The sequence below is a fragment of the Dreissena polymorpha genome, chromosome 1 (genome assembly GCF_020536995.1).
Source record: "Dreissena polymorpha isolate Duluth1 chromosome 1, UMN_Dpol_1.0, whole genome shotgun sequence".
NCBI lineage: Eukaryota > Metazoa > Mollusca > Bivalvia > Myida > Dreissenidae > Dreissena > Dreissena polymorpha.
In genome coordinates, this window is record NC_068355.1 from 37,413,550 (window position 1) to 37,428,450 (window position 14,901).

The following is a 14,901-nucleotide window of genomic DNA, read 5'->3' on the forward strand; positions in this document are numbered from 1 at the left end:
TCTAATTTGACTACCAAGGTTGATCAAATAATTGCCCTGACTGCCCAAGCAGGTGTCTAACATTAAATGTATTCATTATGGGCAAACATATTGAAAATCTCTGAAATTACTTTGGTTAGACGTGTAATATTTGGTATTTACAGCTTAGAGGTCCACTACAAAGTTTGTTCAATAAATTTTCTAGGATTAAGGAACCATTTGTATTTGGATTTCTTCTCTTAAACTTCTAGGCTTAGATTGTTTCGGGTTGAATGTAACATCAAACAGTGATCCTGTATTTAAAACCATGCCACTGGGTTAAAACTTGACCATGCAGATAGGGTTTAATTGCTTTCGGAGCAAAATGACTTCATCCATCTGGAACAACATGTCTGGTAAGCTGTAATGTCATCTTAGTCTTCTTATTCAAAATACGTTTAAAATGATACAGCCTGGTCTGCGTGGTTCAATGGCCAGTGTTCTGTGACATGTGGGAACGGAACTCTTTTACGTGTACGTCACTGTTCCACGGGTCACACCGAGGATTGTGATGGAAACAGGAGAGAAGTGATTGACTGTCAGAAAATTCCGTGCAAAGGTAAACAACTATCTGGTGTGCATGATATTTAATCCATATGCAAAGATGGCATATATAAATGTCACAAATGAAATCCTTTACGTACAGTCAACACTCTCTTTTTTAAATTGAAAAGTACATGCTTAACTATCAACAAGAATTTCAATTACAAAGTGTTTATGTATATATTACATTATTTACTTTAAAGCCTTTGGTTTTAAATTATAGTCCGGTTTATCAAATCAATAATAATACACTGATGTATGCATTCTTGGATCGCATCAACGTTCATACATGTAGGCAACCATAAAATACAAATGAGTTTTAAAAGGTTTTGTTTTGTCAGTGGACGGTGTCTGGTCTTCCTGGTTACTATGGTCACAGTGTGACGTCACGTGTGAAGATGGTCACATATATCGAACAAGGATGTGTAGCAATACAGCTCCCGCGTTTGGAGGTCTGAACTGCTCAGGAGCGAGTCAGGAAGCCAACACATGCAGGCTAGCAAGATGCCCAGGTTTTTAGAATAATGTCAAATTGCCAAGAATGTCAGATTTATACCACGTTAAATCTTTATTTCACAAAAATAATTCCAATCTATTGAAAAGAACACTTTATCTTTACTATGCATTCGCAACAATGTTAAAGGTATGAGATTGGTAAAAAAAAAAGTTAGCACATACATATCCGTTCAATGTTTATGATGTAATTTGTTGCTATTTCATATAAATTTAACCACTATACAACCGATATGTCCATAATCACAGTTAGCAAGGTTCTGATAAATACATGTATGTGTGGAACAGATTGGTCACCCTGGTTCAACGGGAAGTGTTCTGGGACATGTGGAAACGGAACTGAAACCCGTGTACGTCACTGCTCCACGGGTCACACAAAGGATTGTACAGGAAGTAGCAGCGAAGTGGTGGGCTGTCAAATGGCACCATGTGGGGGTAGGTATTCCGGCCGCTCAATTGCGAAGATTGACTTGTTATATCTCGATGTGTGTTCATTTTTTGGCCTGAAGTTATCTAAAAATATAGAACAACACAGAAATTATCCAACGTTATGTTTACAATGTAATGGGTTATAAAATGTTTTTTTGAAAGACAATCGTTAATACTTTTGCTCATTCTGTAAGTTAATGGTTCCTGGTCTTTGTGGTCAACATGGTCGCAATGTGACGTCACATGTGAAGACGGTCACATACAACGAACAAGGACGTGTACCAATCCAGCTCCCGCCTTCGCATGCCTGAACTGTTCTGGAGAGAGTCTGGAAACAAGCGCGTGCAAGCTTGCAAAATGTCCAAGTATGACTCATAATACATTTATTGGAACTGATCAAAAATGTCCCTAAGGTCTATTAAAGAATTAAACCACTAAATACGATACTGGTCGGTACAATACAGTATGGAATATTAGTAGTATAATATTCAATTGATTTTATACCACATTTTTTAAACACAACACTTAAGCAATTATACTGAAAACAAAGATCTCTTTTTAAATAGTAACATTAACATACATCCTTTGTTGCGAAAATACATGCAATATGTCAGACATCATTTATGCTTTCTGTTATTTTCTATCCTCGATATTGCAAATTGATAAATTAATAAAACGGGAAATGAATTTAAGTGTGGGTGTTTAGGTACCTTTCAGAAAATCGTTAACAATTGCTCGCAGGGGCCCTGTTGACGATATGGAGCTCACCGAAAAAAAAATATGAAGACTTAATGCAACTACATGGTCAGATTGGAAATGTATTACTTGCAAAAAATACAAATAAAATCATAATTATTGCAGAGTTATTTTCGTCATTGCTAGAGTAAAATATAAATGGCATCAGTAAATCGGTTTCTATTAACAGTTATTAGACATGTTCCTTGTGTTGCCCTGGTCCAACATTGATCACAAGCGTCCGGTCTGTTGCTGTAATTGGCCGACGTAGCTATGATGAAAAAAAAAGTTTACATCACATTCCCTCCTTACTAATGCACACTTTGAGATGAGTTCAACATAATCTTTGCCATCTAATATAATAATAAAAACGTGGTCACTAGCTTAATGGTGGGTATATTTTCCACTATGTGCCAGTAATCTTTAATTGAATGTCAATTATATAATTTGAACGGATATTTCGTTGGCTGTATGTAATGTTGCATTTAAGATACTTTTCTTTTGACAATCACTACATATGGTCATTTGACTGTAATCAATATTGGCAATAACCGCATCAACAATCATCTCATTTGTATTAAACCTTGTATCTTGAAGAAATCTATTATGCGGTGTTAATGTCTTATCTTCGTTAAAAAAATTGCCACAAGTGCATGGTATTATTCTGTTATTTTATGGCGAAACTGAACAATTTTGAGATACATTTTGTTGAAAATTACTGCTTACAAATAAATGCAAAAATCTTTGTTGGATTATGATACACAAAAGTGTATTGAATGGTTCGTCTCTTTTGAACTACATAGCTACCATGGAATTGGAAAGGTGAAGATTTGAAGGCACTCACGTGCCTCTGTTTGTTTACAAGTCGGATGTCAGTCATTAATGTGTAAACACCAATTCATAGTGTAAATCAAATAAGAAGACCAATTTGTTGTAAGCATCTAAATGCTGTTTTAATTTAATTTTAAATGAAAATGTGATTGAAAGCATGGCCATGAGGTTATGGCTTTGTATATAAAAAAACACGTGTTTATGTTATTCTGAAATACAAAGTCGTAAACAATCATATTTGTCATTTGTATATAACATTACTTAATGTACAAATAAAACAACGTATCCTTAAAATTGTAGCGCGAGCCGCCGACTTCCTGAGGCCGCCACCGAGCGCTGTGTGCGCGACCTCAAACACACGATGTGCCTTTCGAAGTCCACGGAAGGCTAACAATAACGTTGAGTACAATAAACAGTGTAATTAATAATTTTCCGTAGGCTTTTCCGAATCGCTTCATATATATATACAATGCGACCAAAGAGGGGACCGATGCCTTCAACGAACCCTCCGGCTTCCGTGAAGCTACTGGCTTCGGCTTCCATGAAGTTACTAACTTCGGCTTCCGTGAAGCTACTGGTTTCGGCTTCCTTGAACCTATTAACTTCGTGAAGCTACTGACTTCCAACGTTCTGAAGTCCACTCTACAAGAAACAGGACCTCTGCAGCCCGGGCCGCACCGTTGAATATTAACGTAAATACCCAACTGCTCCAGAATACTGTACCTTTCTCTTTAGATGTGATCCCGTTAGCATCCGCAAGAGAACTCACCAACTTTGCCGATTTGCGCGTCTTTATATACTGGCGTATAGAGCGCCACCTAGCCAACGGGAAGACACGATCCGAAAACTACCGACGCTTCCGAATTACCTCCGCACTCTACGGAGATTACCGATCAGCATTTCTCCTTCACTACCACAGAAACAAGCCGAATATATATACATAATTTTAATAGAAACATAACCTAAATTTCGAATGATGTACTTTTGTTTAATAAATTCCTTCTTACCAACCAATTAACCTACTTTTTGAATTACAACTTGCAATTTCATATTGTTTACGTGACAAATGTGAAATCAATGGAGGTAATTATACTGTAGCAGTGAAGAAACGCAAAGCATCTATTTCGACTACGAATCCTTTCGTCATAAAACAAACATGAATAACATAAATGTGTCCGCAAATGTGCATGCCTTTCTTGTGAATAAAAAAATGTTATGCGCCATTATTTACCAACGTCAGCAGCATGTTTATGTTCTCTGGCAGTTTCTGTTGCTCTCAATCAAATAATGTACGCGTCATTTTATAAAAACTATATGGCATGCTGGTATTTAAAATTATTGGAATTTTGTCGCGCAAATGATATGGAATGGAGATTTTTTTTTAATATATCGGAGACGGCAAGTAGAGACTAAGCGATTGTCCTGTGATACTTGCTCCGACATTGCAAGTAAAATTCAGCAAATGGTCTGGGACCAGAAAAAAAAATTGGTTTATGTTGTCACCTTGGTGTATCACTTTTCCTACCAAGGTTCGTAAATAAGTTATGTCAATGAAAAGTTATAAACAGGAAAGTGACTAGTTTTTCATAAGTATTCAAAAGATGATTTGCCATTGAAAAGTCATGGATTCGCGTCATGGAAAAACGGGTCTTACGCCATATGCAACCAGCGTAGACCCAGCTTATCCTGCGCATCGACGCAGTCTTGATTCAGCTTTCCTGTTTGCTAATGAGACCACGACACCTTGCAGGACTTGATAGCGTACGGAGTAGCTCATGACCAGGAATTTTCTCTTATAACGAATGCAAACAATTAGTTCATGCAAACTATATTAAAAAGCAGCTATCAACATAAGACATTATTAATTTTGACAACGTCTCTCTGCAAAATTAGATTAAACAAATTAGTCCATTCAATGGTCTACGTGCACCGTCTTCTACCGGTCTTTACTCAATCTTTTGGAAGCGCTGGTTATGACGACATATAGGTCTTGTCCTACATTCACATAAATTAATCACTTTGTAAGCATTTTATTCCACCTTTCCATGAACTTCTACCTCTTGCTCGCTGCAATCATCTTATTATTATCTACTATTTACTTACATGTTACTCGATTATTTGATGCAGGTTTACTAACAAAACGTTAACATGAGAAACATCGGAAGTAAAGTAATTAAAATGCGTAAGTATTATTTAGGTCATAATATTAAAGTTAGATATACAAACATTCGGTCCGACTTATTCGCTTGAGAGCATAAGAATGTGTATAAAGCATCGGTTAAAACATACAAGTATTTTAACTGGCCACTGCTATATGAGTAAAATCAGATGAATACAACACATCTCAATCAAAACGCTGAAAGCGCAGAAAAGCTGTTGGCAAGAAATAGGACTGAGAAATAAAACGTATTGAAGGTTTTAGTGAATTTCCACTTCACGCGTTGTTAATTAATGTTGTTTTGTTGAATCCTTTGTATCGTTACGAAACATGCTCCTTTTGACATATATCGTAAAAAATGAAGGTAGTGTTTACCGTTAGCATTCGAATATTAAAAAAAACTTTCGCAAATAAGTTATGTTTTAATAAAAGAAAAATGCATAGACTTGAATACTTTTTTAGTTAAGGTGACATGTTTTTAAATTGTTTAATTTGTATTCCCTCAAAATACTGGTACATGTGATCATTATTTGATGAGTTGATATGAATCGAGCTGTTACATGAGACCGTGTGTACCACATCTCTTTCCTCCACTTCAATGATATTATATATTTGATCCGTGTTATACCTCTCTGCAATAAAGTTGTCTTTTTTTCAATATCCGCTATTGTTTATGGTCATACAGGTCAACCTGTTCATTAATGGACATCTTTACTTATCAATAGTTATAATCTAAGTAATTGTTATTTATGTCAACCTCTCAACATGTTAACGCTAAAAATACTCGTTGTTTAGAAGGCTCATAAAAGAGTACGTTGCTACTTAATGAAACTGTTTTTGCCCAGTACCTCTCGTTCGCAAAAATATAGAAGTAAATACAGATTGAAATGAGCAAATGCATTAATTACAAATGTATAAAAGTTACGTTAAAAATCTGTTTCATTCATTCAAGTGCTGTTTACGACCGCTTTTTATTTGGATCACACGTCACATGGCCCGAAGTAAACTTTAGCTCATTCAACTTGATTGTAAGATAAATATAGATAAACTCTGCGGCATTTTGGACAGTATTGGCGTATTGATCAAATGGTCTAATTATTGAAGTAAAAGCGTCAAAATTTAACCATACTGTCTTTTCACTTTTTGAGAACATGTTTGATACAAACCTTTAATCCGCTGTTTTATTGACAAGCTAAGGATGTCAGTTTATTTACTAATAAACATCAACGTATAATGAAATCAATTCGCATATTTCTCTTTTGTAGTAGGCCATAAACCTGGCTATTAACGAATAATATTAAAGCGCTGAAGGCACTGAAGTTGTTCGCTATTGCATAATCTAAGACGCAACTCATTTTTCAAAATTATGCTATAGCTGTTTAAATCTCAAGTTTGAAATGAACTCAACCCATTCAAATGTATGAAGAGTGTGTCTTAACACACAGGTCGAGATGTGTGTGCACTGTTTATCTTCATATTTATGTTATAGAGATAATTTAGACAAAATAACAATAACCAGTCTCGTTTTTGACGTTCTTAAAGCATTAAAAATATGATGAAAAGGGTACAATAACCAGTTATATAAAATAAAATTTGCAATCACCATCATAATAAATGAATATATTTGGAATATCGAATCAAACTTAAAATATAATGGATATATATAAAGAAAATTCCCTGTACAAAACTTGTTTTTCACACAATAAACATAAAATAAAGTTTACCCTTACTTTGTTGTTGATGCATTACTTGTTACCCTAGTAGTTTACGCGGTGTCAACCTGTCGCTTACCTTAACGTCGGTATAGAACACTCTTGCGCTTTTTCTGCATAGCTGTTTTACCAAGCTTTTCAACTTAAATGACCTCTACATAACGCCAGCAGGCACGAATTCATACATTCAAATATTTTATTGGCTGATTCGAAAGATATTCTTAAACTTGGCTGCGTTACAACTACGCGTTAATATCTATCTCGCAGGATGGCATGGTCTGTACTCGGTCACTAAATCGTCAGGGAAAGACATAATTGACTATCGATAAACACATTTTGCTTTCAAGATGAGAAAAAAAAAAAAATCGAAACAGTATAGTGTCACATTAAGAGAAAATCGTTTAATTACCTAACCACACATGTTTGCCGAAATTGGTTAGCACGTCTGGAAATCGTACCTGAACGGCTGAATTAGCTACCTCTATTTGCCAAGTTGATGTACTTGTTTTTTTTTTAATTCAATTTTATATCCAAATGCATTATGCTAAAATATGCAACTTACAACTCGCAATGAGATTTAAAACGTCCCGCGTAATGCGAATATGGATCTTATGCCATATGCGCCCGTCATAGCTATAGCCAATCCAGTCTGCGTATCTCTCAGTCTGGTCAGAAGATATATAATGAGACCATAAAACCTTGAGTGATTTTATAGCGGACAGCATCGCCTCTGACCAGACTACGCAAATTCACAGGCAGAACTCTAGCAACGCGGGCCGAAACGCATAAGACCCATTTTTGCATGACGCGGCTATGGATGTGTAACTTAAATGTTAAATATTGATATATAATTCGATGGTGGAGAAATAAACTCATAACAAGCTTTGTGAGGACACATATGATTTGAACTACCGTAGTATAATTTGTATCTGCTAACGCTAATTTGTGGTTTGAATAAAATAATACTCATTTCATGCGGTGAATATGCGACTAACAAGTAAACACACACACACACACGCACGCACGCACGCACGCACGCACACACACATACGTGTATACTGTGCATAGTAGCACCTACTCCACAGACCGGCTTAAGTAGAACACTGGTTTCCCTACGTACTACCGCGGTAAGACTTATGGAAAAAGTTCAATGTAGATATATGAAACACAAAAAGGACAATATGTGAAGGCTGAAAGCATTTCCTTCCAATACACAAAACCTCCAATTTTTCTGCAGCAAGTAGCACCAGTGTGCAGGTGCTACATAGAACTTAATATCGAAGCTTTATGAGTATGTTACTGTGCTACAAAAATGTGTGTGTCTTAACACACACAAACACGTATATGGCGTGTTTTGTAGCGATTCTTAAAGTGTAAATTAACTGACTGTGTTGCTATTCGTTTGATGCCAGTTGATGTACTGAAAACTTACACAGATGGGAAAAAGGATAATCTTTTTGGCATTTACTTGTATTATTGTTATTGTGATACACAAAGAGCTACATTTGAATGTGTGTATCCGTTTAAAACAAGCTGCAAACGCGGTTCGATATATATTCGGCGAGTATGCTGGTTTTGAAATAAATGTAGAAAATTATTAAATTAAAAACAAAGATTTAAGTATTGTTGTTTTCTTTTTTCACTTAATAGTCGCATATTCACCGCATAAAATGTTTGTTATGATGTTCACGTATATTAAACCACATAGAAGTGTTCGTAGATACAAATTTTACTAAGTGAGGTCACATCATATATGTCCTCACGTGGTTTATTATGAATGTATTTCTTCGTCATCGAAACATATGGTATGTTGATACTTGATTAAGACGAAGTTTTCTTTCCACACATTCAAAAAACACTGCTACATCTGCGTCTTTCAAAAATGGGTCTTATGGCATATGCGGAAAGCGTAGCTAAAGCCAAGCCTGCGCACATGCGCAGTCTGGTCAGGGGCTGCGCTTTCCGCTATTAAAAAGCACGCAAGCTTTCGTGGGATGTCCTTGTGCCAGAATGTAGTCGTGAAGACTCAGCGACGACCTATAAATAAACTCTGAATTACACACACATGGTATTCCCAGAGTAGCCTAGTCAGTATGCATATCCTGAAAAGCTTGGCTGGAGCTACTCTGGCAGCATATTACTTAAGACCCATTTTTTTATGATGCGGGTCTTTAAAAATCTCATTTCGTCTTGTCAATGGAACATCAAACCACGATACTTTCCGATAGAAAATTGAAGTCAAACTGTGTTATGTATAGCAAACTGGCAAATGTCGGTAGCCTATTCTGGCTCGCAGATTTCCCTTATATCACGGACACTAATATTTCGGTAGTATTGTTTCACAAGACAAATGGCATATACCGATAGGTTTTCTAGAATTTCTTTCCCTAAAATTCTTGTAATTTAAAGATCTTAAAAGCAAGACTGTGTTATCAACATAAGGCATTTATTGATAGTACATTCCGTCTTACCCTGACGATTTACTGACCCAACACTGATCCTGAAAGTCTTGGAGAAGGAATTGACCGGCAATGCGTAATTGTAACTGGGCCAAAATGTGAGTGTATGTTTTGTATGAACATGTATACCCCAAGAAACCCGAAACCTTGTGAGCAGTGTAAATTCATTGGAGCAGTGTTCGGTATTTCACCATGAACTTACATAGGGTTAGTAAATTGGAAAAAATAAAATTTTCCAAGTCCAATTTGAAACAACTGTGTATTAACATTGATAACAAAGGTATTGGCTTACATGTAGAAACAATCCTGACAAATTTTCTTAAAAATGAGAGAAATATGGCTCCCTGAAGTAGAAGATCGGGCAAAATGGGCCATATTCAGGCATTTAGGGGAGAAAAACTGCTTTAATTTGCAAGCCACTACAATAATTTAAGGATTTATACAAACTAACACATGTCTGCAATAACCTCTCAGCAAGGTTTCTCCAGTAAACTATTTCTTGTGGAGAAATTTGCGTTTTTATTGACCATGTTGGGATAACATGAATACCATCTGGATAAGACCAGGAAATCTTATATGAGCAGTGACTTTATAATTCTTTTTGGTGACAAAAAAAACTTATTTCCAGCCTTTCTTTTTGCAATGTCTTTGCTTTGTAGAGGCATATAGTAAGTGTATGTGGGGTGGTGTAGAGAGTAGTACCCATCTACTTACACTGAACAGTTTACATCCTAAACTAAAAAAGCGATGATGTTGCCAATGTTCTAGTGGATTATGCTCAAATCAGCCAATGGAATGTCTCGGCAAAATGATGCTCAAATCAGTCAATGGCATATGTTAATTGTATTCATGCTGCTGGCGTTATGTAAAAGGTGATATAAGGTGAAAAGCCGGGTTAAACAGCTACGCAGAAAAAAAAAGACTTGTGATTTTTGCAGAGACCCCATACAGAGTCATACAAGTATATGTCCCTGGGTTTATTACACACTGTTTTCTTAGTAATTGTCTGGACAGTATCCCATCATATCGAGATAATCGGTTTGTGATAAACAAAGGGGCAATTAAACACTGGGTTAAAAATGCTGAAACAAAGAGTGTCAAAACTGGTGTGAACAATTAAATAAAAGCATTTACATTTATCAAGAGGATTTAGTTAATCTGTAACAAGGTAAGTTTTTACAGACAAATATGTTCAAATCAGTTTCTATATGTTGATTACATAAATTCAATCAATTTGTTGTTTGTTTTCGTCCTTATTTGTGTTCGTTCATTGGATTCAATTTAATCTGAAAGAATTTCAAGTTCTGAGTATTTTTTTGTTCTTCAAAGGGTCGCGAATATGATTTTAACCTTATTACGATGCGGTTCATCACCTGCAAACAATAGCAGAATGGCCGCAGTTTTGACGGCCAAAATTTGAGCATGCGCAAACGTGACGTCATTATCGGAATCCCCAAAACCTCCTATTTGAGAGTGAAACGTCCCTTAGTGGTACGAAATATTCAAGGTTGGTATACGCCGTACGCAATGGGTCGGAACGCAACTATTTCGCCTTTGCAAACGCAGAGATCAAGAGCGCAATTGTCTGCCCAAGTTCTATTTTGAAACAGCATCAATCAACACAATCATAAACAAGCGTTCCAGAAAAGAGTATTTTTTCTATGAATGCATTTTATACCCCTTGCTTTCTCTATTTAATGGTTTGCAGTACTCTTAAGTCAAAAGAATGCAGTACGCAGTACACTGGTCCAAAATAAGGGGATGGGGTTTCACACCATTATATTTCTGTCATGTTACAAGACCACCCTTCTAATAGTAGCCTCTGGCAATATAAGGGAAATTGATCACCCCTAACTAATTATTAGTATCACCTCATGTTAATAGAAAGTCATCACTTCTTACATGCGTATTAACTTACTTTGGGTTCTGATAAGTATTTCTAGTTATATAAACTACAAAGCTAGTCCAAGGCTAGAAAGGCAGATTTTTATCTTCAAGACAGCGAGCCAATTTTGAAGATTCAGTGAAGATCACAATACGATTGCTCTCGTTTAAGTAAGTACACAAGGCACAAGGTGGGATATTGTCATTCTTTGATAACTGAACTGTTCAAGAATAATTTATTTTCTCTGTGAGCCTAAATGAAATAATCACAAGACGAGATGAGAGATAAGCTTTTATTCCAGTCATGGTCCTTTCTACGCATATGAAAAATAAACAAGAGCACGGCATAACGGGTGCAACGCTCGGCTACGAGTGCTTGTCAGATTTTTTTTAGAGGTCACAATGACCTTGATCTATGACCTAGTGACCCCAAAATGGGTGAAGCGTGCAGAACTCCTCAAGGTGCATCTTCATATAAAGTTTCAAAGTTGTAGGTGGAAACAATTTGATTTTAGAGCCTATGTTAAAGTTTTATATTAGAGGTCACAATGACATTGACCTTTGGCCTAGTTACCCCAAAACGGGTGTGGCATGTAGAACTCATCAAGGTGCATCTACATATTAAGTTTCAAAGCTGTACGTGGAAGCACTTTGATTTTAGAGCCAAGTTTAAAGTTTTTGCACGACGCGGATGGCGGACGGCGGACGATACGACGAGCTGGCTATGACATGCTATTAAATAATAAAATGCAATTTATAATATCATATATAAAACAATAGAAAGAAACTAAGGCTTGAATTTTCTAATCATTTTAACACAAACAAGTGAAGGTTCAATAAATAACAAGAGCAGTATCCATCGGAAGACATATGCCCCCGAAAAACGTTTTTTTGAAACCTAAACACAGATTTTGAAACCTAAACGCGGACCCTAAGTTCAAGATCAAAGGCGTCAAAATTATTGTGCGTATGGAAAGGCCTTGTCCATATACACATGCATACCATATATGAAGGTAACATCTGAATCGACATAGAAGTTATAAGCATTTGTTAAAACCTTAGCGCAAAAGTGTGACGGACAGACAGACGGACGGACAGACAGACGGACAGTCTAATCACTTAATACCCTCCTTCAAGGGCATAAAAAGCCTTTGCATTATAATAACAAAACATAAACTTATGTTAAACTAACAACTATGTTAGACTTACAACTTTGAAAAAAAACAACAGGAGCACGTCCTTAATTGTGGTAAATGCTTATCCAACAATATTAAAATTGTCAAAGTCGAAAACATGTGCAGTCTTTCGTAACAGCCAGCATAAGGGATTAATTTTAAAGGATTGATTTTAAAGGATAATTGTCTTTCAGTAACTGATTTATAGCCAATTCTCAAGCTTTACACTGCCCAATGCTAAGGTATAATACCTTTTCACTGCCTTTAGAAAGATTAATAAAAAAGATGTGTTAAAACATTTAATTAAATGTTCAATATAAAACGTGTTACATATAAATGATATACATGGAGTCAATCTTCAGAGTGACTATTAACATAGTGTATATTTTTGGGCAGTACGCTTTATAAAAGAATAATATCATTCGTAGCATTTTAAACCATGACAATACCATGAGTTAATTCATTTATATTTTGACACACTAAAGGACTTTCAACTATCAGCTTTACAAATATATCATTTTAAGTATGTTTGACCTTTCAAAATAACATCAGAATATGAATATGAACACAATGTTAATAACATCACAATTTTCGTTACTTTAAATCTATACAAAGTTCTGCTTCAAGGTTTTTCAAGTGCATATTATTTTGGTGTAAGGAAAGATATAGCGGTTTTCACATTTGAGCATGCGGTTAATCTTCATCTTATTCTTTTACCAGAAGCGTATTTAGGTGGGGGGCTAGGGGGCTAAAGCCCCCCCCCCCCCAGCTGTCTGGCTAGATATGATTTTTGAAAAAAATGAGCCCCTTACAGTTTCAATCCACTTGTGTATTTCCTGTCATATGCCCCTAATAGAGCCATAAACAGCTGTCGATTTGTGCGATTAGCCCCCAGGCATGTGTACAGACAATATAACCTTCGCCAGATAAACTGCACGCTTCATTGACTGTGATAAACTGCGCTATTTGATTGGCTGAAGGAGATACATACAACTAATGAAATTCATCAATACATTTAGCTATAGGTAAATGTTTACAAATGGCTGCTGCATGGGACTTGTGAAAATCAATATATCAATTTGTAGCAATTAAGGTAGTGCACCCCTAATGATTTCCCGCGATTTCTTCGAAGGTTGAAGAGCCTAATATTAGGTGCCGTAGCCTAAAGGTTACGGCGATAGACTAGAAATCTTTTGGGATATTCCCGCACAGGTTCGAATCCTGCCGACGACGTTTACTTTTTTGCGACGCGTTTTATTTCTTTTCTAACGAAATTTGATTTAATATGGCATATAAACTATGTTTATTGTTAAATATGTTGCAATTTTTATGCACATTCTTCAATTTTTAAAATCAAAACAACGTTATGGCTAAATTGGGTGATTTACTGCTGAAGATACGAACCATGCATGTTGCATTTTTATTTAAAAAAGTAAACGGTAAATCTGTCTATTTCTCGGTATTTTTGCTGTATATAGTGTATCTATAAAAACTAAGTTCAAAATATTACTTAAATGATTCTATTTTGAATTTTATGACACTTTGTTTTTAACCAACCCAATTTCTACATGCCTGAAACCACTTACATTTCATGGCGCTCTTCCATAGATAAATAAATGTCTGTAAAAGAAAACTTTTTTCATCTTGTTTAAACTTTAAACACCTTTACTGCATCTGTACACACCAACTGCATGCCTATATTTCGAAATCTGGATGAATTATGGAACTTTCATATACCCCAGGGGTGCACATAAACTGGACAAAAGCCGAGTGTGGGGGTGGTTTTGAAAAAATCAGTATATTTTTTTTTAAAGCATGGAAAGGCTACCTTAATAATTGCATGTAGTTCAGTGAAATGATGATGATTAAGAAAATAATAGATTATATTATATTTGGATAGGTGCCCCTTACGGGTACGCTACCTTAAAGAGTTTAGACGAACGCAATGGATAATCATCATTAATATTTTGGTAAGTTTCTTTGATGAATTTAATTGGTATTAGCTCTTGAGAGTGATAATCCTTTTGAGTAACAAGTTATTGCCAGTGAAATTCAACAGCGCACTTAATGAATGGCAATTCATTTGTTGTTGTTGTTTTACAAATTGGGCTAACTGCTTTGATGTTCAGCCATAGTTTTTGAAATTAAAAAGGACTCAAAAATGAAGAATTACTTTGCTTGTATGAAACTTAATCATTTATATAGGAGGTCCACCCATCTAACATTGTTAACAAATTCTGGATAAAGACTTTAGTGGTTTGAGAGACATTTGATTTACCATGTGTGTCTGTCTGTGTGTCTGTCACACTTGATGTCTGAATTCAATTTCTTGTTTGTTTTACATGCACTTTAATCATGCAAAATGCTGATTAGATAGCAGGAAATTGCATCACTTCAAGATGCGATTTCAAAAAAAATTCGACGACGTCAGGGGACACCCCTCC

General features: G+C 35.8%; 2 protein-coding genes across 3 annotated transcripts in view; both read left to right on the forward strand.

Moving 5' to 3' along the window:
* LOC127877141 (SCO-spondin-like) overlaps window positions 1-14,901 on the forward strand; it is a 331,534-nt gene that overhangs the window by 283,837 nt on the left and 32,796 nt on the right. Inside the window, exon 35 of one of the 2 annotated variants that reach the window (XM_052422815.1) lies at window positions 2,286-2,304. The exons of the other annotated variant lie outside the window; for it this stretch is intronic. The gene's annotated coding sequence lies outside the window, so the exon portion shown is untranslated. Of the gene's footprint in view, window positions 1-2,285; window positions 2,305-14,901 lie in introns of those variants that run through there. 2 annotated transcript variants of the gene reach the window in all.
* On the forward strand, window positions 636-3,753 carry LOC127868219 (coadhesin-like). The gene is made up of 4 exons (XM_052409872.1): window positions 636-1,073; window positions 1,363-1,509; window positions 1,698-1,868; window positions 3,551-3,753. Exons 1-4 carry the CDS (start codon window positions 983-985, stop codon window positions 3,751-3,753), a joined length of 612 nt encoding a protein of 203 aa, XP_052265832.1. The 5' UTR covers window positions 636-982.